A 25,316-nucleotide genomic window follows, 5' to 3' on the forward strand; every position below is an offset into this window, starting at 1 on the left:
AAACCTTAAACATTTGAAGATAACTTAATCTAAGTGGTGGTATACAAATTGTAGACGAAAGCCAAGAGCCACAAATAGGAAATATTTTACTGACCCGGAAGGCAAAAGTATGTAAGTATTAAATAACTAGCAAGTTGGTGTAAGACTGAAAACAACAAATCCTTGTCCGTTTTCATGAATTTGTAGTCTTGCAAATCAATGCACGTAACTTGTCATATCTCTGTCTCAAATCCGTTCATTACGTTTCTTTTCTTGTCTGTACACATTTTAAGGAGACCTGTTCTTATTTTGATTCCTGCGATTTGAATTACCTCGCTCGCATGATCTTGCCCGGTAGTTTCTCGAAAAGCCACCTTTCCTGCATGTAATTATTGTCCATATATATACGATGTATATACATGCTGTCGTCGTTGTGGGTTTGATGTGTACAATGATGCCTGTCTGTTAGACGATTTGGTTCAATGATTGCGCTTTTAAAACCGGAACCCGAAACTCTTCTTCCATATCTTCAATTTGTTTTTGCAGAAATAATTTTTCCAGGGTAAGTTCTTTTTGGATAGATGGCTCTGGTTTGATGTGTGCTTTTGTTTTTTTTTTCTTTATTCTTCTCCACCCATTTGAGCATGAACTATATGCTTTTTGTCCCCAATGAATATATTCGTAGAGAAAACATATTGATGATATTGGTTGAAGTGTTGTTATCTTGCAATAGTTACTTAAGTCTTGGATTATTATGTTTGTTTTTTGCGCTTTATTCTTGCCTAAATTCGGAGTTTGTCATGCCATTGGAACTTTTGTCTCTGCCTATGCGTCATAGGCATGTAGACATGTCAGCCATAGTGAATTTTCTTGTGATCTTAGATTCAAGTTGGTGTTGAATCGGATACTTAATGAAGCTTTTTTTTTTAAATGTGTATTACCCACCCTTTTATTCTCAAACAAGATTGATAGAGAGCACATGGTTTTCAACATACTGCAATTTTTGGTTTTTATTCTGTCGTTTTCATATATATATATTTTATATTCTTTTGTTATCTTTGTTTTGATTGATTGCTTTTCATTGATGAAATTTAGGGGCTTGGATAGCTGAGTATCAAAGAGGAAGAAAAAGAGTTTATTGAGCTGAATATAGATATATAGTCATTCACTTCAGCTCAAAGAACCAAGTATGGCTGCAGAGTATAGAGAGCCCCTGTTAAAGAAGAAGTACTATAAGAACTGCCCTGGATGTAAGGTTGATGAAATGAAGGAATTGGAGCAAGGCCTCCCAATTCGGCCACTGCTTTCCATATGGATTATTGTCTTATGCACTGGTAAGGACAACCTATGTTGTTCGGGACTCGGATTTGAAAGTCGGATACGGGTGTGTCTGGCATTGATATGATCAGTTTTTCTTTAAAAGTTTGTATGAAAATTTTTTTGCAAGTCATATCTTCATATTCATATGTCGGACACGGCAACATAAGTTTCAAGGGGAATTTATGTAGAACGCCTATTTCATTGATTTCCTTTTATCTTTATTGGTCCTAATTTCCTACTATCAAATGTTTCCAGCTCTGCCGATATCATCTCTCTTTCCTTTCCTATACTTCATGGTGAGTTTGGTGAATTTCTTCTTTATGACCCTTTATCTTTTTGCAAGTTTATGTAAGCAAAAAGTTAATGATTGTGCACTAAGTTAAACCCAGATCAAGAGTGGAAGTGTCCAATACAGTTATGTATCCGAATGGGTATGGTTAGATTTTTTTAAGTTTCTCAGTGTATTTGGAGGGGTTCATAGAAGTCATATCCCTGAACCCATGAATGAATCAAAAGTGTCGGACACGTATACATCAAGAAAAATGAAAGCAGGTTTACTTAAGTTAATGTGTTGCTTACTGTAGTAGTTTTCCCTTCATTCTTCTGTTTTCAGATAAGGGACTTTCATATTGCTGAAAGAGAGGAAGATATTGGCTCCTATGCTGGTTATGTGGGTGAGCTTATGTTCACTGCTTTCTCTTCATTGTTGTATTCGTTTTTTTCTTTTGTTTTCAATCAAACATATGATCCTAACACAATGCTCCATTTCTTTGAAGGATCTGCATTTATGCTTGGAAGAGCTTTAACATCCGTATCATGGGGAATATTTGCCGATCGTTATGGTCGAAAGCCTGTAATAATTATGGGAACTACTTCAGTGTTAGTGAAACTTCTATCATAGTTCATCTTTCTGCATACTTCTGGTTGACGTTTCTACAGTGATGGTGGTATTTTCTTAATTTTCATTGCAAATGCATCTCAGGGTTATTTTCAACTCCCTTTTCGGCCTTAGTGTAAATTTTTGGATGGCTGTAATTACAAGATTTCTTCTTGGAAGTTTGAATGGCTTACTTGGGCCAATAAAGGTTCGTTCGCATTCAGCACGAAATGGTTCAAACCCAAATTTCATTGCCATTTGTTTCTGGATAACTATTTGACTACTTCTCTCACAATCTCCAGGCATATGCAGTCGAAATTTTTCGAGACGAATACCAAGCATTAGGCCTATCAACCGTAAGCCTTTATTGACTTTTTACATGCTTTGATAGCATGAACTTTTGCTTCTGCATCAATTTAAGAAGTATTACTCGATCTCAGGTTAGCACAGCTTGGGGCATAGGATTGATCATTGGCCCTGCTCTGGGAGGTTTTCTAGCTCAGGTACTTCCATTTAAGGCTTCAAATACAGTGTAGACCATTTATTAAATTCTATAAATGATCTTTTATAATCTATATTACTCGGACTTGAGTGTTACTATTGGATATGGAAATGTGACCGACACGGTTATGTTCAACTTGTTCAATGATTTTCATAATCATATATATCCCCATACTTATATCTGGATTTACGTTGGATACAGATGTGAGTTGGAGCAACATATTCTATAATTACGTCATCATGGTATTAGTCCATAGCATCTTTAACTTCAACTCACAGTTCAGAAACCAAGATTATAATCATGTTAAAACTGAGAAAAAATTAGTTTTATGCTTAATCTATAATTTTGAAACTTTTTATGGAAAATTGTGTCTATACAACTATTTTTTCACCTGATTTTGATATATGTTTCCCTGCACTTCAAAGTATTCATTTTCTAAATTTTATGATTCAGCCAGCTGAGAAGTATCCAAATCTCTTTTCCAAAGATTCATTGTTTGGAAGGTAAGTGAATGAACATATTCTGCTTTATTTCCTACACTGTTAGATTTTAGAACTTTTCACGTTCTGTATTAGTACTAACTCTATATTGTTTAAATATGATGATATTCATTTTTGCAGATTTCCATATTTCTTACCATGCTTGGCCATATCAAGTTTTGCCTTGGCAGTAACCATTGCTACTTGCTGGCTTCCGGTACGTGTTCATTCGGTTTAGTCCCTAATTTCCATCAAACCTATGCCCCAAAACATTTCTGGATATGAGTATGAGGATGTAAACCTCTAAGCAACCTCCAAATATTGAGGGGAAAAAATGAACATACAACCATGAGTTATTTGGATCTTTATTTGTAAGAAAAATATTTGCTTGTTCTTGTAATGGCTTGATGTGGTTGGCAGTTTACTCCATTCCAGATTCTAAAAAAAAAAAAATCTCCTTTTGTTGCAGGAAACACTTCATAAACACAATGACAATGATCAATCATCTGATGATTCATACGATGCTTTGGAAGCTGCATCTAATGAATCTAACACAAAAGATATAACAGAAAAGGAGGAAGGAAGAGAATCCACTTCTAAGCAAAGCCTCCTAAAGAATTGGCCTTTAATGTCATCTATCATTGTCTATTGTGTTTTCTCCCTTCATGATATGGCCTACACAGAGGTACTGATCACATTTAACTTAGATTCATACAAGCTTGTCGAAAACTTCATGGTTTTCATAAGCTATAATAATCAATCTAATCAAAATTTGTTGCGACTCATCTTCATGCTGCAGATATTTTCTCTATGGGCTGTTAGCCCTAGAAAGTATGGAGGCTTGAGTTATTCGACGGAGCAAGTCGGGGAAGTTCTTGCAGTCTCAGGTGTTAATATTGATCATATTAATGTTCTGCATGTTTAAGATCATCGTAATACGTTTTTCGTATGTCGCTCTTAACTCTCCATTTTTTTTGAAGTACCCGACGCTTATCCACACTTGTGTACGAGGATGTGATCCTCCAAAGACTCTCCAAATAGGTTGAAATCCTGGAAAAAAAATTGAACATTCCCGTGTCAGAAACATACCTATGTCCAATACTCTCACATCCAAGTTTAAGCAACATAGCTTTTTCCCGCAACTGTATTCTCTTCACTTCATATAAGCTGCCATGTCTTGGCAGGATAAAAGTATAAACTTCTGCAATCACAAGTATATGACTCCATTATTCAATTTGTTAAGCGGTGTTATTCCACATCCATTAAGTTCATATATTGTGTCTTCGTGCTTAGGTTTGGAGTCTCCACCAATTACGAGTAGTTCATTAAATTCCATAAAATCAATGTTTATACATTTTATATCAAGAAAATGGAATTAATAAGCTCAGTAAATATGGATAGCCGAAAGAGTTTTGAGATTATCGTGTCCAAGCAAAACATGTGCTTCCTATGGAGTAAAGCTTTAAATTGATCAATTCTTCAATTTATCTTAGGTTTCAGCCTTCTTGTCTTTCAAATGTCCCTATATCCATATGTAGAGAGGCTTCTTGGACCTGTAATGGTGTCTCGGATTGGAAGTGTAAGTCTCCAAAACCTCGTTACATTTATCGTACTTCCCTGTTTTATCTTTTTGTTAGTTTATAATATTTTTTTCCTGGTTTCATGATTTCCTACTTGCAGGTCTTAGCCATACCTCTCTTGCAAAGTTATCCTTTGACAGCCATGTTATCTGGCTTCACTCTTACCTTGGTAATAAACTGTGCATCAGTCCTCAAGAATGTTCTATCAGTAAGTGAAATATCAATATCTATATGTTAGCCTTAAGAAATCAGATCAGCCTTGATTAACAAGTAATAGTCAATGGTTAACAATATATACATAACAAGTTTTTAGAAATGATCATTTAACTGTTAGGCTTCACTGGTGCTTTAAATTTCTTCAAAACTTGTATTTTTGGACTTATATGCCTTCTAACTATAAAGTTTTCGACACAATTAGGTATCAATCATAACCGGATTATTCATTCTGCAAAATCGAGCTGTGGTAAATCTTCACTCTGGATTATTCTTTCTTCTAATTATAGAATTAGAATCCACCTCTTCTTAATACGATTAAATCTGGGAAAACAGGACCAGCACCAAAGAGGAGCTGCTAATGGCATTGCCATGACTGGAATGTCTCTTTTCAAAGCAGTTGGTCCTGCAGGAGGTGGTGCATTGTAAGTTCCTCTAGATTTTATCCCTTGCTGCTAGTAGGCCAGTATTCACATCTTGTTGAATGTTCTCTTTTTGTTTCGATTTCTATAATAATCAATCTCGTAATCTTTTTTTTCACAGGTTTTCTTGGTCGGAAAAGCGCCTAGACGCTTCATTTCTGCCAGGTATGCTTAATCAACAAAGTTTCACTTTGAAATTTCGGGAAATGCTTGGGTAGAATAGAACCGAAGCATGTTGTGAACTTTTACCATATCTTTGGAAACTTTTTTAGTTAGGTCCGTATCAGTCCGCACGTATCATAATTTAAGAGTATTGATCAAAGTAAAAGTGACCTTCAAGCATTTCAACTTAGACTTGATTAAAAACGAATGCTGACTTCAATAAGTTGAAGATTCTCTTGATCATGTCTTGAAACAAGGATATTCTAGGGGGAATGGATAGTCTAGGTACCAAGAAAGCAGTAGGGTCTTCAAGCCCCATGCTCGGTTCACGCGCCGTAGGTTGTAGCGCATGGCTTTACTATTTGCTTGTTCCATGAATGTGTTTAGCATAAGCAGGTTTACATTGTATAGATACAAGAACTTAGAATCTAATTATTGTTATTTGATTACAGGTACTCAGATGGTATTTTTCGTCTTGAATATAGTTGAGGCAGTTGGATTTTTGTTGACATTCGAACCATTTCTAGCTCAACATAGGCAATAAAACAAGGGTTCCCAAAGGTGGGGATAATGATCTTTTATTTTATTTTAAGAATGCAAAAAAAGAAGAGAATACTCCAAAGGCTTAAATCTTGGTCAACAAAGTATCCAGACACCAGCTATGTCACTCGGGTTCTTAATTCTTTTTGAATATTCATATACGATACTATGTTAAATATAGGTGTGAAAGTAACAGCCCCCCAAAAAATGAACACACATATGTCAAGTCAAGGCATTATTTGTATCTAGTACTTACCACTGAATCTGAATAACGTAGCTTATGAGTATATTTATTCTTGTCTATTGATGATATTTAGTCATTTATTGCTCCCAACAAGGTTTTGGCAAAATGTGATTGCTTTTAATATAAAGACTGTTTAGCAGTTTTTGATGTATACTTTTGCTTCGATATTTATTCTGCCCTATTAGAAAATTGCCAATGCAACCAAAGTCATGGTTTTTTTTTTGTTTTTTTTATCAACAACATGAAAATATGACTTAATTACCATTCACTTAGACATAACTTAGACATAACAACATGGTTTAACAAAAAATAATATCCAAAATTTGAACAATATCCAAAGGAAATACTCTGCATGTTACCTAAGACTCTGTAGGTGTAACTTACATAATGCATTAAACGTACAAGATGTCAAGCCTTGTTCTGAAGTACATCAAGCAACCAAGTAGGCTTATGTTCTTTTATATTCCTCATCCTTTTGATTATAGGAGTACACATCATCCCTATAATACATCCTATACAACATGCTGATACACAATTATTAGCACCCAATTCACGACATATCTCAAACTATCACAGCCACTAACTCTTCATCACAAGTTAGTAAAGCACACTAGAAATCATCCACATCCCATAACAACTAGAAGTAAAGCAGGCGGTTTTAAACCAAAGATCTATATGGCCACAATCATCTCAAATGAAATTTCAGAAGCAACTGATATTCATGAAGCAATGAAATATCCAGCTTGCTGTGTCTGATTTGGTTCGGTTTTCTTTTTTTTTTTATGTCTTTTGAATATTAATTAACAATGTTTTAATATCTTTTTCATAAATATTTTTAAATAATAAAATTTCAAGTAAGTAAAAAATAAAAAATAACTTTTATGTGATTTAAAAATAGTTATATAGAATTTTTAAGTTATTTTTATTATTTTGAATATAAAATATTTATTTAATATTATAATAAATTAAATTAATTATAAATTAAACAAATATAAAATTTGTTTGATTCCAAATAACCATAGTTTTTTTTTATAATTTATATTTCATAAATTATACAAACGCATTAGTTCAGATTAGTCTTTAATTTTTCAATTTTTCTTGTTTAACCAAGCATAGTAAAAAATTGGCACTTGATCCTACAACCTCTCCCTCTTACAAAAGTAATTAGGGTTCAAAATTAAGAAAAATCTTGATGGCTCAAGAGTTATAAGACTAGGCTAGTGGCAAAAGGATACTCTCAAACAGTTGGCTATGATTTTTATGAGAATTTCAGTCCTATAGAAAGAGAAGGTACCACTAGAATAATTCTAGCTGTTGCAGTATTGAATGGATGAACATTAAGGCAAGTTGTTGTCATCAATGGTTTTTTGAATGGTTCTTTATCAAAAGAAATTTTCATGAGTCAACCTCTAAGGTTCGATGTTGAAACATTTGATGGTCAACAATTAGATTATAGGCTTCACGAGACATTTGTGGCCTTATACAGGCACCAAGGGCCCGGTTCGAAAGGCTAAGGACTTATCTCACATCATAGCTCAAATTTACATCTTTTCAAGTCTATACATTGACGTTATAAGGATCACTCCAACACCCCAAGATATTGGTTATGGTGTTTGTGGTTGATATAATTGAGATTGGGGATTCTAACATTGAGATTAATAAGTTAGTTCAACAACTAAATGGTGAGTTTTTCTTAAAGACAAGGGTAGTCTGAATTCTATTTCCTAGTGTGGAGGTTCAATGCACGGCAACACCTATATTTCTCAATCAAAGAACACATATCATGGACTTGTTAATTAAAGCCTCTATACATGAAGTACATCATTCCTATTTTTATAGTGGGTGCACAATAAATGGTTGCATCACATGGTAAATCTCTGGAAGATATCCAATAATACCAAAAAGTGGTAGGTATTAGCGCATAACTTGATCATGCTTTAGCTCATCTTTGACATTCTTGTTTTTCATATTGGTAATTTTTAATTTGAATAATTTTAATTTAGTTATTTTTTATTTAAATAATTCTCCTTTTATCTAGATTCCTTTAATATATGATTACATCAACATATATATATAAACAATTTAAATACAATCATCTCAAACTTTCTTCATTTATTAAAACTCTTTATGGTAATTAGACCCATTCACTCATAGCCATAGCCTCTAATGTGACTATCATCAACATTGCAACGAAAGCTTTGACTATTTGTTCCATCATATGTCAGAACAACAGTTGAAATAATAGGTTAGGACTGTTAAAGGTTGCGAGATTGTTGACATATTTGATTGTGTATATATAAAATGTTTTCATGCAACAAATGAGTAGGTGGTTGGTGATAATGAAAACCAAATCCATGTGAGGACTCTTAGATCATTAAAGTATTTGAAGCTACCGGAAGATTTGTTTTTAATAGAATTTATGAGGTAATTATTAAAGATAATTAAGTGATAAATTCAACTTTTAAATGATAGGTTAAAGTCTACCAAAATATTATTGAAGGGACTCTTGAAGAAGCTTAGTTGACTTGTACCAAAATATTATTGAAGGGACTCTTGAAGAAGCTTAGTCGACTTGCAAAATATAGTTTTTGGAGTGCTTATTTCGATAGTTACTTTGTGCTTTTATTGATAAATTTGTTTGACATTTTATAAGTTTTATTGGAGAAATTTTTTATGATTTATATGTGAGGATATTTTGGGGTGAGCAATTGTAATAATTGAGTTCATTATTTGGGCTACAATTATCCATTACAGAAAGATTGTGTTTAAGCTAATAGGTGGTCCAAAACAATTGTTAAATAATGTTATTTGTTGAGCAATGTTTCATGGAGTAGAATTGTTGATTTGAACTACATTAACAAATATTATTTGTTATTTCTCTCTTTACTTTGCACTTTTCATTAATTTGTTGATAAGCAATTTGTTCCAACTCATTATTCCACTCTCTGTTCCAACTAAACTTACGACAATAACTTGGGATAATGACAAACCAAGGCTTTTCAATTGGTATCAAAGTGGACTTTAGACACACGGGAAGGAAATTCTAAGTTTGGTTTGTCATCATGCTATCCATAGAGAAGGTAGTTTAATTACTCGAACCCCTTTATTACTCGATTCGAAAAACTATGCATGTTGGAAGGCTCATATAAGGATTTTATAGTGGCCCATCACAATTGGATACTAGAAAAATGAGTAGAGATAAATAAAGCACTAAGTAGGTTTCTAGGAAAGAGAGGTGGTGTACATGACATTCTTAAATATCAAGTCTTTCTTAACTAGAATCATGTTCTTAACCATACACTTTCACGTCATCACAATTATTTCCAGCAACTAGCTATTAATTTACCACAAACAAAACAATTTTCCCTTTTTTTCTTCTTTTCTAAAATTTGGTTTTGGGCTTGTAACCGATCCAAATATATATATATTCATGTTTAAAAATAAATTCAACTCACGCATATATAAGTATACAATTCAAAGTAAGTTTAAAAAAAAATAAATTAAAATTGTATACTTGTTCAAATATGATAACATGACAAACAAGATTTTATCATCATAATTAAAAATTTAATACAACTTTAAACTTAATGTTCAATTTAATATCTTATTATTAAAAACTTAATTTGTTAACTTGGGTTTGGGCCTACCCATATTAAAAATAAAAATAATATTAACCAAGTCTAAAGTATATCCACATTATTACTATATTAGAAATTTTACTTTATTAAATTCTAATTTAAAACCCACTAATTTTTCAATAAGAATAAATTAATTCATGCAACATAAAATCATGGATTGATGCTTCATTAAAACAATTGATCATAGATACAACGTACTTTAAACGCGATCAAATTTTTTTCAAAATTAAATCAATTCTAGGCATTTGGAAATATATAGATCTCACTCTTTTTTTTATACAATCACTTTATTTATAATAGTCTCATCTGTGTGTCAATATTTTGCATGTTATAGAGAGGTGAATGTTATACATTTATAATAGTATGTTGTTATAGAGATATACTTGTTGCAGGCCTACCATAGAATTTATATCGAGAATTTCTATCAAATAAAGAAATTGAGAATTATGTTAAAAAAGAAAGAAAGTGAGAATCAAATCAATAAAATTAAAAGATGCGTAATAGGTGTATGCATTATTGCTTTTATGCATATTTTATTTTGCATTCTTTCACATGATTAATTATAAAGTTCATAAATCTAACAAGCTCAATAAATTAGTATGAGTCATCAAATTTAATTAATTAATTTATCATGGGTTATTAAATTCAAGTAATCAATTTATAAGTTTATGATGTTCTAAATTCATAGTAGAATACATTTTTTCACATGATTAATTATAAAGTTCATAAATATAACAAAATGAGTTACCAAATTAAATTAATATATCTATCATGAGATATTCAATTTAAGTAATTAATTTATAAGTCTATAATGTTCCAAACTCATAGTAGAATATATAATTAGGGTAGTTAATAGTTTATTGAATTGATATTTTTAATTTCACTCTTTCAAATTTATTTTCATTTAATAAAATATGATTAATAGATTTTTTCATGTAAAAATTAAATATTTTATTGAGATAATATTTTTATTAAGATTATTTTTATTTAGTAAATTATAGTTAATAGGTCTACTTACATGAAATAACTATAATTTACTTAAAATTTTAAACAATATGCTCTTATACAGAAATAATTTAATAAAGAATATATTGTTGGAAAAAAATCCGGTTCGAAAACGGTTTTCTTGCACAACGAAAAAATAAAGTTTTGAAAACCGAGTCTATTTGTGATATTTATAGCAATAAACCCTTTACCAAAATCGCACACATGTTTTCGGCTAGACGAATCTTTGTCGTTCCTGGCTTTTAACCGAACAGCCTTCTCCACTATTCTTGTACCACGAAATGCTTCGAGTGTGGGCTCAAACTATTTGAATCAAACACAAAACCAAAAATAGTTTTCTTAACTTTAAGTGTGAAAATGAAAATCTCTTCTCAATAAAAACCAACAGAATTGTTATTCTGGAAAATAGATTTAATATTCAGAGAATAAAACTCTCACTATTTTCGGGCAGAGTAAAAATATCTTAAAAGTTGTATAAATAGCCCTATCGATGTTATCTATTTATAGAAGAAGAAGTAAAACCCTTGTTGAATTGTAGAAGTTTATTTCAACTAGAAAAATGAACTCCTAATCTAACTAAAAGTATAAGGGGTGACAACCTTAGTTAAATAAATTAGGGTTTGTCGCCCCTCTTATTAAACATGAGGGCTTTTGGACCTTTCCCATATTGGGTCTAATTACAAGTACTTCTTGGACTTTTAACTTAGTACTTAATAATTTGATCCAACCTGATATTTATTTTTCTATTTTCCAAAATAAAAATCTCAGTTAATTCTAATTAAATAATCTTCTCAACCCAATTCTAATTCTGTTATAATTATAATGTCTTTACCGTAAAAAAATCTATGAGAAAATATATTTAATATTTCTACATTTAACGATTCACTATTACCAAATGATTTATTTTCATTTTCGAAATTCATTTTATTCAAAAAATATATATTTATTTTCATGTCATTTTTATTTTTATTTTGGAGAAAACCACATTCATTTCTAAATGATTCCATTTTCATTTTCATTTTCATTTTAAAGAAAACCATAATCATTTCCAAATGTTTGTCATTTCTCCATTTTTACAATTTCTATCCATTTTTGTTCATTTGACTCAACATGCAATTCATTTATGGTTTTAATGAGTTAGTGGAGGGATTATTCTCAAATGATTTATAATTAAGTTCTATCTTTTTGCCTATTAATTATAAACTCATTTAGTCACGAAGTTATTCCACTATAGTATATTGACTAAGCTCTCCTCCAACGACATACCATTATGAAAACAACTCAATCAGTGCTCGTCCAATGATTTTGTCATAAGTGTGTTACCTTCATATGATATTCTTAATCTATTTGGGACAATATCCATTCTCCCAATATGATCATATTTGATCTCATGGTAACCATTACATCTTCTTTAATGAAAAGTCAATTATTATCAAATAATAATCAAGTCATTCATCACAAAGATGAACGACTTGTGGTCACATTTACTTTTCATCAACCATGTAATACCAATGAAATAATATCATTTACCAATGTCTCGGGCTCTGAATTCCATTGTTGTGAATGATGTTACATGCTACAGAAGTTGTATATCCAAGGCACCAGCTTTCGGTTCCTTTTCTATTTGAACTCAAGCTTTTACTTACATCAAAGTACATGATTCATGCATAAATAATCCATCATCTGCTCAAGATTTGAGTACGCTACACTATGAACGTCATAAGTGGATAAATCCATAAACGAATTTAGAATCTATTCTTCTTGGGACTTGCCGGTATATTGTTAGTCCGGTCAACTACATCTATGTCTTTATCTTTTAGGATTCCTTTGCTTCGATGCCCAAGATAAAGCATCTCCCCAATTGAACATGATAAACAACATATTAATCTTTCAATCGGCTTGCTCATTTCCGATTAGACTAAGGATATATTTAGGTTCGTCTGCTAATATAAGTTGTCTTTCCGTATTATGATCTGACCACGTAATATCACTTAGTATTAGTTTAACCATTCGAAAACCAATGAGAGTTAAGATAAAACATAAAAAATCGGTTCTATTAGACACTTGGCTTTTATAATGAAATGTTATTATAGCGGGTGGTTGTTATAAAGAGGGTTTACTATACATGTTATTGATGCATAAGAATCTCAAGCAATAAGAATATCTATAACCTTGGGATACGGATAGCAAGATGATAGTAGCAACAGACACATGGTATGTTTCATGGGAAACATGACATATGTAGCATTACAGCAATAATGGCAACACCGACCATGGGCATCAACAATGCAACCAACATCCAAGTACAAAAATATCCTTAAGATTGTTGGAAACCAAGAATATGAGTTGAATAACTTGAGGCCTGTTGAACATTCTTTAAGGATATTTCGTCATATAGCGTATCCCTTAGAATTCAACAAGCTCTTTCGCTATAAAATGGGAATAATGATTAACAATCAATTACAATAGAAAATATTCAGCAAACTCAAAAGGAGGAGATGAAGAGCTAGAGGAGAATGAAAGATTTTTAAGGTGTATCTAGAGTAAAAGTAGGTCATAGTATATATACGACCTTTATTGGCCTAAAAATAATAAAAATAAATGGATTTGACTTGGCCAAAAATAGTTTAAAATGTTCAAAGAATCTGGACTTGACTAAATATAGCTTCAATCAGTTAAGCTATTTTTAGATTGGCTATTATAAGTCTTACTAATTAAGTAATTTAATTTTATTTTACTCGAAAAATATATAGCTTCAATCGATTAAGCTATTTTCAGCTTGGCTAATTATAGGTGTTATGAAGTAAGTAATTTACTTTTTTTGGGACTCTAAAAAATTTAGTAAAAAAGAAGTTAAAAATCAAAAGGGTTTACTTGTACATGATAATGGCTTTTTAGGACCAACATGCAAGTTCACCTTTTCAACTTGGTTATTATTAACCCAATAAAATGTAATGACTTATATAAATAAGAATTTCAAAATTTTCTTGAAGTATGTGAGACTTTATTATTTTGAAATATCTTAATTTTCTGACATAAACTTCCACTTGAACATTTGAAGTAATTGTTTAAAATAATATAAAAATATCCTTATATTAATATATTAGAAATCCTATCACACACTTATGCGTGTGAAAATCACAGATTTAAAACACAGATGCCTATTTAAAAGTAATATACAATAAACAATGAAATGTATGGTTTAAAACTAATTAATTATAATAACAAATGAAATATGTACGATATTAAAATTAAAAAATAGATTAACTTATGAGTGAAACGAAATTTAAACACAAATACTGTCAAAACCATTTTTAATTTTGAAAAACAGGATAAAATGAAGTATGGAGTCGCCACCAATCTTTTTTGTTTAGGTGTGATCGGGTCACCTAATAAAACATTAATTTTGGCCTACGAATTTCAAGAAAACGGGTTTGGGAGCCGGTTGCGTATGAGGAAGGATTAGCATCCTTGTTATGCCCAGAATTGGTACGTAATTGATTAAATAATGTTCTTATGTCTAAAATTTGAAAAGATTTTGAAATACGGTTTCTTTTGAAACATTTGAATAACTCGAATTGGATGTTAAAATTCTCTTACTACGAAGGAATAAAATATCACATCCAGTACGTTAGGACATGACCTTTTAAACCCTCGAAGCCAAAATTGACTCTTGATCTTCAAAAATTCAGGCGTTGAAAGTTACAAAAGGATATTCAGTTATTTGATCCAATGAAGAACCGAAACCCAACACGTTAGGGCACGATTTCTCGGATTTCCAAACACAGAACATTGCCTTGTATTAAAGTTAAGAAAACACGAGCAAAATCTTAAAATGACGTTTGGTTATTTGGTTAAATGGAAAATCAAAACCCAACACGGTATGGCACGATTTCTTGAATTTCTAAACATCAAACATTGCCTTTGTTTTGAGAAATTTTCAAATAAACAATTATAAAACCGGCTCAAAATGCATTTATTTGGTTTACTTGAAGCAAAGAAAATGAAATGATCAATTTAGACAAATAAGTTGGCAATCTCAATTATAATACAATACATTGAAATGAAAAAACAAAGTACCAAATATAGAACATGTGCATGGTTAGTATATTATACAAATTATTGTCAATAATATAAGATACAGATATGAAAATCAAAACACTCCCAATAATAATACACTATTTGACACCTCCTTATAAAGACTTATGAATAAAATAATAAAAAACTATTTTAAGCAATGAAACAAAAACTTTTAAACGGTAATGAGCAAATAATGTAAAAGAAGATAAATTTGAAATTGACAATGTAAGAAAAACAATTTAAAAGTGAATTACATGTATATAAGCAAATAATGTATGCAAAAATTTGAAATAAATCATGAGATAAAAAAAATAAAAATAAATGATACATAAAATATAGAGTTTAACATATAAATGAATTTCAAAATAAGTATTATAAGAAGAAATTTAAGATTAGTGCAGTACAAAATAATTTAAAACCAAAATTTATAAATAAGATATAATATAAATTATATTCATAAAAATAATAATGTATGCCTATATAAAATTTTTTAAACAAATGTGTACACATTGGAAAGTTTTAATATAATTGAATTATATAAATATAACCATAAAAATATACAAAAGAATATATATGAATTATAATCTATATAATATGAAATCAATGATTATACAAAATAATTTGAAACAAGATTTATTAATCAACAATTAATAATATACATAAAATATAAATAAACAAAATGAACAAATAAAGTATAAAAGCATAATACACATAATATAAATAATGTATATATAAAAACATAAAAATATAAGAAAATGTTGGAAGTAAACAAAATATAATTTAAAATTGATCCTTAAAAGAAACAAATGGTATGCGTAAATAGATTTAAAAGAAAAATATATAAACATATTTGAAAGGGGATTTAAATAAGTAATTTAACATAAATTATGTATATATATATATCAATGTATGAAAATAAAGATCATATTAATCTTTAAAACATAGAATTATATAAAAGAGAACTTTAAAATAAATAAATTATATAATAAAAAAATTCAAAAAAAATACAAAAGAGAGAAAAAAAACTAAAAACAATGTGAAATCAATAAAATAGTTTAAAATAATATGTTAAAAATGAATAATGAATAAACTATAAAGAATATAAAAACATGAGCTAAAACCTAATTGAAATAAAAACAAAATCATAAGTATAATTTACAAATGAATAAAACTACTACAACATAGCTAAACACCAGAGCGAAATACGCACAAATGAGCAGGGATTTAAAGTACAAAATATCCCAAAAATCGAAACGCAGCGTTTAAATAAGGATCAAATTGAAACGATGCGCAAATCTCAGGGAGAATGTAAAAACAAATAAAATAGAATCAAGGCCAAATTAAAGATCAATGTAGTAGGGGAGGGACTCGTCGCGAAATATCCCTTTTCCGTAGAAAACACGTGAATCCTGAGGACACCGGGTCAGGTTGAAGCGGGTCCGCGGGTCATGCCATTATACGGCACCGTTCTGGAGCCACTAAAGCAGGCCCTAAACGGTGTCGTTTCATGCCCTCTACAAAAGCAAAACAAACCTTAAAATGAACACTTAAGCATTCTAAAAAAAAAAAAAAAAAAAGAACCCTAAGCCTCTATTTCACTTTCGGCCGCATCATAAGCACACAGCCCCCAACCACCATTTCGCCACCGACCCTATTTGAATCCCCATCCGAGCTTCGACTTCAACGAAGCAAACAAGGATTCGAAGGCCACTAAAAGGTAAGTCCCTTCCCTTTTATAAATTTTTACATGCAGTGGAAAAAGATTGAGGAAATAGAAACAAAAATCAACGAAGAACGGGATCTAAAATCACCTTTAAAAAACTGATTTCGAATTGATTTCTATTCTTTCAATATATGCCCCCCTTTTCTTTGTTTACAATCGGCCTTATATAGCCGAAACAAAAAAATACGAAATTACAATATCATTTTTTTTCGTTATTTCTCTGTTGTTTTTGTCGTTTTTTTTTTCTTCTCGCAGGTTCTACTGATGCGGGGAGTGTCGTACGGAGGAGAAGCCATTCAGTGACGTGGAGGCCTGCTTCCAGGCTAGCAAGTTGCAGCGCAAAGGGAAAGAAGCTCTTAGGGTTTCTGCTCACAAATGTCTTGGGCCGTTTGGGCCTTATATTTCTTTTGGGCTAGGTCTAGCTAGGGTTTGCTGAATGGTTTTTAGGTTTTAGGCTGGCATTTGGGTTATTCGTTTGGTTTGACGTTGGGTTTATTTTTGGTTTGGGCCTCAAGACTTGGGTTTGTATCTAAATATATCACATAAACAATACTAAATGCACTACAATTATTTATCATGATTTTTGTCATCAATTATGAATTAGTGTCGAGTTGACTTATGATACAAACTCAATAAATATTATTGATACATACAATTGATATATACAATTGAAAGAAATAATAAATTGTGCATATTAAAATAAATATATATAAAATACTTTAGTTAAGTAGTAAATTTATTTTTTTAATAATCTAATTATCGTGAATTCAAATTTTACTATATGTATATTTTAAATTTTTTTTAAAAAAATTAAATACTCTCAAATAATAAAATATTTTTAATTACAAAATAATATTTTTATAATTTTCCTGTCGAGTTGGCAATTTAGTTGAAAGGTGAGATCAACTCAATTAAAAACTTAATAAATAATATAAATAAAAAAACCAAAAGAATTAATCATTTGTAGCAAATATTTTTATTGGATAAAAAAACTTGAATTTTAAATTTGTCGAGTAAAAAGCTCCATAATTCAACTAATGCAATGATTGGTAAATTTAAAAATTAAATGCGAAAAAAATAAGTGTTGAAAACTAAGTATCTAAGTGTTAAATTTAAGTTATAAAATATGTTTATATAATATTTAAAATTAAATAGTAAAAATAATTAGACTGTTTGATAAAGAATAAAATAATGTTAAATAAAATAAAAATAATTAAATTTATTCTATAATAAGTAAGTCTGCAAAAAATTCTATCTAATATGTTTCAGTTCATTGAATTTTTTCAATATTTTATCAAATAGGGCGTAAGTATATCAAAATTAATTTTGTAAAGTTAAAATAACATTTAATAACCAATCATACTACAAATTTAATGACAAACTTACATGAATTTCAAGCTGATTCACATAAAATTTAAATCTCCATCCTTATGTTTGTAAACACTTTCCTCTTACCCATTTGTAATGTAAAATATATATATATTTGACTCAATTAAATATTATATAATATTAATATCCAAGAAAAAAAAAAATCAATGCCAATAAATAAGTAACTTAATTCTCAAATCTACCTTCCAGTATCTCAAAATTTTGTTTTTTTCCCTTTTTCTTTCCCTTCCTTTTGATAAACTCAAGTGAAAATTTTCCAATACAACAAAAAATTAATTAAAAAGAACTAGGAAGAATTCAGAATTAATGTACAAACCAAATACAAAGTTCATCAAAGCAGAGTAATGAGAATGAAAAGAAGAAGAGCAGCAATGAAAGAGTACTTAAGAGCAGCTAAAAGAATAGCCCCTGAGATAAAAAACAACTGCCACAAAACCTGAACACTGGCCCACGTTAGCAGACCCGTCAATCCAAGGGCTACGATGTTATCAGGATCTGGGTCCAACAAATCACCCAATCTGAAATTAAACATCGACCGTCGTTCATTCCTCGATTCCCCTCCGTCATTCCCGTTAAAGGACCCCTCCGGTTGAACCTTTGATTGTTTTTCTTCTCCTTGTGGTTTCTTGTTGGGTTGTTTGGTTAAGTCATTCTTGTTCCCGTTTTGAGCAAAGAGAAATGAGCGTGAAGGATGTTTTGGGATATGGATTTGGGGTTTCAGAAATACAGGAGCATATTTGAAATTAAAATATAGATTTGGAGAAGCTGATGGGATTTGGGGATGTATACAAGAGACCAACCCTAACATTTCCTCCCCCCCTTTTTTTTCCTTAGATTTTGCCTGGTTTTCTTGGGAGAAACAGAAGCGAAGGTAATTATGTAATTATAAAATAAAATAACAAATAAACAAAAAGACAAAAGTATCCTCGAAGGGCAAAAGAAGATCCGACAAAAACATTCGACCACAGTGGGAGTCGAACCCACGACCTTTTGATCCGAAGTCAAACGCGCTAATCCACTGCGCTATGCGGTCATGAGATTCGGTGAATATAAAAAATATACCAATTTTTAAAGTTGAAAATTTCCCAATAACCTCGACTATTTTCTGTTTTAAATTTAACACTTTTTTGTGTCCTGTTTGAATTTATTGAGATTCAAAATATTTTTTTTTTAAATCGAAAGAATGAAAGGGTAAGGAAATAAGCCATATAAGTCCGAAGTAATTAGCTGAATCAAAGTGATTTAAGGATAATTGGGTTAGTTAAATAAGGCTTTGAGGAAAGTCCAATCCTGAAAGTATTATTATAAGCCCCAAAGCCATATGACTTATAGTAATTAACCAACATTTTCTTTGTAGGCCATTTATGAAAGGATCAGCTTAAGCATGATTGAAAAAGTTGTATTATAGTCTACTCAACCATTATGCTAAAACACTCGTGTTTAGCTCTTCAATAGTTATTAGTTCAGGTTTTATTGTGGCACAATTTCTACCGCTTAACTCTTATAAAAAAAGTTGTTGTATTATAGTTTAAAGTGTATGGTAAATAGAGTAATTTTTAAGGTATTATGAATAAATTAGTTCATAAATTATATCATCAATTCACTTAATCGATTTCTGTAATAGATGATTCAAATAGAATTCACAGATAATTTTAAATAAAGAGACATTACAAAAAATATCTAATAAAAAGTGACTCATGAATTGTATTTAATAAAAAAATTATTACCAGATCATCCAATGTTCCGTCACATATCATTGTTAAAATAGGAGTATAATAATATAAGCTTTAACCTATACTTTTATCTTATTATATCAACTATATATATACACAACATCCAACAAAAACGCATAATATCATTTTTATTAGTTGATATTATTTTCTAAGAATACTGCAATAACTTTTTGTATCATAAAACCATAACAAAACCATATATTTGCCCTTTTATTGTCTAGACTCTTTCTTTTCAAATATGGTTTGGACTTTAGAGCAAGAGATTTGCTAGTCATGACTCGACATAAAGATTGTCTCCTCTTTCCTTTTCTTTTCAATTCTTCTTTTTTATATTTCTAAGGAATCCGATAAGATAGAATGTTTATTTTCAATGCGATGTATTTAGTTTTTTTATTTCAGCTAAATAATTATATAAAATTATAATTTTATGTTATTATTATCTTTTTTCAATAGAAGAATGATAAATTAATTTTTTTAATATTTTTAATTCAATTTAAATTTTTTTAAAAAATAAAAAATAAAACTTAATTTATTATTCTTTTATTAAAAAAATAAAAATAAGATGAAATAAAAAAAATTTTTCATTTTAGTTAAGAAAAAAATCCGGCTCCGACAAAACCAAGTTTGAAATCGGAGGGAAGGGGGGGTCAAATCTATTAGACCCGAGGAACCCAATCAAGAGGGGGTCCGTACCACCAGATTGACATGATGATGATGGTGATGATGAGGATGATGTGTGTGATGTACAGCTGTGATTGTAGGGTCCCTCTTCCTTCCCCCACCAAATTTCCCATTTAGGCAAAGACAAACCCCACTTTCCCTCCTTTGCCTCTGCCTTTATACCCTTTCCCCATTCACCCCCCAAATATTCTTCTTTAATCTTTTCTCTTCCTTTCTTTATTTTTTTTCCTTAAGCTTTTTGTTAATCACTGCCTTCCTCTGATCTTCTTCTTTGCCACGTCACCCTTCCACATTTCACTCCTTACTAATTTTGCTTCGGCTCCGCTCAGCTTGGCTGAATTTTATAATTTTTTTAGGTTAAAATATTTCATAAGTCCATGTACTATTCGTAAATTTAAAATTTAATCTATGTATTTTTATTTTTAAAAATTAAGTCCTTCTACTTATTAAATTTTAAAGTTCAAGTCTAACAGCTAATACTATTTAAATTATCATTTTTAAATTTTATCCAAAACTATTCAAAAATAAAATAAATAATGCAAAATTAGTAAGATTAAAATTATGAAATAATGAATTTTCAAAAATAAAATTTACTATTATCAAACAAATTAATTATATTCAATTTCTTTTACTAATGTATCAAATATTCTATAATATAAATTCAATACTTATAAAATTAAATATTCAATATTCAATAGTTAATTTTTCAACACTTAATTTTTTCAGTTTATCAAACACATTCTAAAACTTTAATTTTTTTAGTTTATCAAACACACCCTAAAACTCTTGTCAAGCACCCGTTTGACACATTGTTAAATCTTGTCACACTCATACCTCACCTTAATATTATAATAAAGAAATGGATTCTTAGATATTTATATATTCAAAATTATTATTTAAATCCCCATTTTATTTATGGAAAAAAACAAATTCTAATATTCAAATTCACTATTTATATAGTTGTAATTTAATCTATATTTTAAGGGTAAACTATACCATTAGTTATTAAACTATAGGTAAGTTTTTGTTTTGGTCATTTAACTAAAAAAAAGTTACAACTTGGTTAGTGAACTATTTGCAAGTTTTCATTTAAATCACTGAACTATTTAAAAGTTTTTCTTTAAATTATTGGATTGTTAAGTTTTTATTAAAGTTTTGCTAGTGAGCTCCAAGCTACGTTTCGGCGATGAGTACAGTGGATTAGTACCCATCAACTAGTAGAATAACTTACCTTAAATTCAAATCGATTTGACATTCAATGTCGAATATCGAAGAAAAAAAACTGTTTGAATTTTGATTCATAGATTCGTGAATTCCAAAACTATTTCACGAAGAAAAGAAAAAAACTAAACTATAAAAAAGAAGGGAAAAGAGAGCTTTCGAGTAGTGCATGTAGTGCAAACAGAAAACGCCGTATAACATCGATTTTAATAACCTAATAACTCAAATAAAAATTATTTAATAATTCAGTAACCAAATTATAATATTTTAGTTAAGTGATCGAAACAAAAATTTATTCATAATTTAATGACTTGGAAAAAGAAATAAATGAAATTAAAACAACATTTTAAAGAAAAAGTTGGAATAGGTATTTGAATATAAATAGAGTTGTTTCAATGTTGGGAAACAGTAGCCAGTACAGTTCAAAGGTCAAAAACTGAATCAATCAGTCAGAATCTAGTTCGAATAGATTAAAAGTTTGATCTTATATATTATTCTTAACTAATGACATTTAATTTATGGTGAGAAATTCTCACTTTACAAAAAAAAAATATATTATTTTAGGAATATTTTTATTGTTTTACATTTTTCATATAAAAAAATAAAAAGATACACATAATAAAAATTTAATCATACCGCTTTAATATACAACAATTATACTTTACCATTAAAACAAATCACCGTTTATTATTTATATATTTAATAAATCTAAAAAAATACATATGAACATACTATTTCTACCAAAAATACATTTGATTTTATATATTCTTTTTTATAAATTTGTTACCTAATATGCCATAATCTAGTGGAATAAATACAAGTAAGTCAAACATATTTTTAATTATTAATTATTTTTATAATTTATTCTATGTTAAATATGTGCGAAACATTACAAAAATAAAAGAAATTATTAAATGGATAGTAGATTGTATTATGTAGGTTGTATTAAATATATATATATAAATTTATTTTAAAATAAAATGAACTTGTTTAAAAGTACTTAGTTGGTATTTGAATTTTTTTTACTTAGTTGGTACTTGAACTTCTATTTTGCCACTTAAGTTGGTACCTCCACACTAATACTATTAGTTTGTGTTGATGTATCACTAATCACCAATCCGATGGTAACACATGACAACTTCTTAAAATGATATGAGATAGACATAAATTAAAAAAAATAAAAACCCTTAAAATATATAAATTAATTAAAAAAGTATAGACATTTTTTTCACATCAATAATGAACCTGGATATATGTTTTTGTCTAGATACATTTGAAGGCATTTGTCCATATTTATTCTAGATATATTTTTTTAGTATTTTTATATATTTTTTATTATAAAATATCAATTTTTTGTTATTATTATTTTTTAAAAATAAAATATATAAAACGTCTAATATTTTGAAAATATATAAAAAATTACAATATATGAATATATAAAAGAACTAAAAATTTATTAAAAAAATATAAATATATAAAGGAACTAAAATAACACATGGTTGTTCAAATGCATTTGAGTTTAGACAATCATCTATCTAGGTTCATTGTTGATATAAATTTTTTTTATTAAATTATAAATTTCAAAATTTCAAAAAAATGATAATAACGTTTTGATATTTTATAAAAAATTAAAAATATAGAAATTTACTAAAAAATACATCTGAAATGAATCTAAATAAATAGGTGTCTATATTCAGATGTATTTGGAGACTAGACAATCATTTGTTTAGGTTGATTCTTGATGTAAAAAATATATATGCTTTTCTTTATTAATTTTTATATTTTAAAGAATTTTTTAATTTATGTTTGTCTCATGTCATATTAAGAGGCTGTTATAAGCGAAAGTACAATTTAATAGTGTTAGTGCAGAAGTACCAATTTGAATGATGAAATACAAAATCAAATACAAACTAAGCATTGTTGGATAAGTTTAAGGGGCAAAGTGCATAGTACCCCTTTTAAGAAGGGTAACAAAATAGCGCAAGGTAAGGAACCTTGCTTGGAGCTTGGAAGGCGCGAAGTGGCTTTTGACTGCAACCCATTGATCGCCATTGTCATTTTGTATTATGGTTGCACCTCTGAAGATGAGTTATTGAGAGTTGCATTTCGTAGAGTTGTCTTATAGCTCCTAATATGGGACTAGGAGTGATACTCTTGAAGATGAGTTCATTTCATGCTTTCCATATTGACCATGGGGTGCAGGTGCATGTTGTATAGAAGCTATCTCATGTCTGTTGAGTTAATTTCATTGTCTTGGAGCCATTGGAAGATCTAAGAAGGTAATGAGGAGAGATTGAAAGAATCAACATGCAGAGGGAGAGGGGGAGAAATCCAAACCATTCAACTCTAGCAAAGTCACATTGAATGAACATACTTTCCAAGGATTCTGCGTATTTGTGGCATATAGGACAGATGTTACCTGCACCAATGTTGCGTCGATGAACGTTTACTTTATTGGGGAGGCAATTGTTGCATATTTTCCACGGGAACATTAGAGCCAAAGATGTTCCCAAACTTTAGCACTAGAAATTGGAGAGGGGCCACTAGCAGATTGAAAGTTCCAAAGGAGTCTCCTTGCTTGTTTTATGCTAGAGTAAACATTTTTGACAATGAAGATGCTATTGTTGTTATCTAGTCTAGTACTTAAATGTTAGTATTATATACATATACTTTTCGAAAATGATTGATTTGTTGGAGTGGAAGTGTATTATTAACTCTTATCGAGTGTGGGTTTTTGTTATTTTTAAATAGTAAATTAAAAATATATATTAAGTTTTTTTAAAGATATTATATAAAATATAAAAATAAAAATATTTGTTTATTTAAAAAAGTTTTAGGATTTTATATAGTACAGATTTACAGTAATATTTATAGATTGTTTTTTAGAAATTTTTATAAAAATGAAATATAGAGAGCGGAAGAAAAGCAAATAAAAAAGGTGGAAAAGAACAGGGCATAGGACGTCATTCAAGTCACAACCATGCTTTGAAAGCAATGGCTCAGGCGCTTAGCCGCTTAAAAGGTGAGAGCAACAACGCAACATTATTTACATACAGGCAGAGGCAGATGGGGTAGGGGCCAAGCCCCCAACACCATCCTTTATCCCATCCAAAAATTCACTAGCCAGGTTTTTGATTAATAATAAATTTGGGTACCTTAAAAATAAAACCAGACTTCTCAGCAGGTAAAATACTGCTTATTTTCACTTCAAGGGATTACAGGTCAAACCTTAAAAAGATGCATTAGACTTAACTCCAATGTATAAAGCTTCGAATCCGGTAGTCCTAATATTTTCTTCTGAAATTTTTTAAAATAGTTTTAAGGTTAGAGTTTTTATAAAATTGAAAAAAGAAATAGAATCATATCCTGGGTCAAAAAAGACAAAGTGGAAGGGCACTGCAACACGCGTCGTTTGATCAGTTTCTGGGCTTTCGTATATCTCATCATCTTCGTGTAATATTGTGACAAATGGAGACGATGCATTGGTCCTCAATCTACATATACTTTTTGTATTACAAATGTACAGGA

General features: G+C 29.7%; 2 protein-coding genes, 1 long non-coding RNA gene and 1 other non-coding gene across 6 annotated transcripts; 2 read left to right on the top strand and 2 right to left on the bottom strand.

Annotated features, from left to right (window-relative positions):
- The first annotated feature begins 218 nt into the window (after positions 1 to 218).
- On the top strand, positions 219 to 6,361 carry LOC107904360 (protein ZINC INDUCED FACILITATOR-LIKE 1). Of its 3 annotated transcripts, none has more exons than XM_016830703.2 (18): positions 219 to 541; positions 1,075 to 1,313; positions 1,555 to 1,595; positions 1,913 to 1,973; positions 2,076 to 2,178; positions 2,282 to 2,384; positions 2,479 to 2,532; positions 2,617 to 2,679; positions 3,132 to 3,181; positions 3,299 to 3,374; positions 3,627 to 3,842; positions 3,957 to 4,044; positions 4,651 to 4,736; positions 4,838 to 4,945; positions 5,156 to 5,200; positions 5,287 to 5,375; positions 5,494 to 5,537; positions 5,987 to 6,361. In XM_016830703.2, exons 2-18 carry the CDS (start codon positions 1,169 to 1,171, stop codon positions 6,076 to 6,078), a joined length of 1,464 nt encoding a protein of 487 aa, XP_016686192.2. In that variant the 5' UTR covers positions 219 to 541; positions 1,075 to 1,168; the 3' UTR covers positions 6,079 to 6,361. The 3 variants fall into 3 exon arrangements, with proteins under 3 accessions (XP_016686192.2, XP_016686193.2, XP_016686194.2); XM_016830704.2 differs by lacking the exon at positions 219 to 541 and adding an exon at positions 802 to 985; XM_016830705.2 differs by lacking the exon at positions 219 to 541 and adding an exon at positions 921 to 961.
- A 9,904-nt stretch (positions 6,362 to 16,265) lies between these two features.
- Positions 16,266 to 17,341, top strand: LOC107904359 (uncharacterized). The gene is made up of 2 exons (XR_001686204.2): positions 16,266 to 16,758; positions 17,020 to 17,341. It is a non-coding gene; the product is annotated as an uncharacterized lncRNA (long non-coding RNA).
- A 1,088-nt stretch (positions 17,342 to 18,429) lies between these two features.
- On the bottom strand, positions 18,430 to 19,020 carry LOC107904358 (uncharacterized). Its single transcript, XM_016830702.2, has one exon. It carries the CDS (start codon positions 18,959 to 18,961, stop codon positions 18,485 to 18,487), a length of 477 nt encoding a protein of 158 aa, XP_016686191.1. The 5' UTR covers positions 18,962 to 19,020; the 3' UTR covers positions 18,430 to 18,484.
- A 92-nt stretch (positions 19,021 to 19,112) lies between these two features.
- On the bottom strand, positions 19,113 to 19,186 carry TRNAR-UCG (transfer RNA arginine (anticodon UCG)). Its single transcript has one exon. It is a non-coding gene; the product is annotated as a tRNA-Arg (tRNA).
- Between the last annotated feature and the right edge of the window lie 6,130 nt (positions 19,187 to 25,316).

This window comes from Gossypium hirsutum, chromosome A05 (genome assembly GCF_007990345.1).
Source record: "Gossypium hirsutum isolate 1008001.06 chromosome A05, Gossypium_hirsutum_v2.1, whole genome shotgun sequence".
Lineage (NCBI taxonomy): Eukaryota > Viridiplantae > Streptophyta > Magnoliopsida > Malvales > Malvaceae > Gossypium > Gossypium hirsutum.

Excerpts from the sequence above, each read along its gene's own strand:
- LOC107904360 (XM_016830703.2), top strand. The coding sequence starts at position 1,169 with ATGGCTGCAGAGTATAGAGAGCCCCTGTTAAAGAAGAAGTACTATAAG. Across the intron at positions 3,375-3,626 it reads TTGCTACTTGCTGGCTTCCG|GAAACACTTCATAAACACAA; the intron begins GTACGTGTTCAT and ends CTTTTGTTGCAG. Across the intron at positions 5,376-5,493 it reads CCTGCAGGAGGTGGTGCATT|GTTTTCTTGGTCGGAAAAGC; the intron begins GTAAGTTCCTCT and ends TTTTTTTCACAG.
- LOC107904358 (XM_016830702.2), bottom strand. The coding sequence starts at position 18,961 with ATGTTAGGGTTGGTCTCTTGTATACATCCCCAAATCCCATCAGCTTCT.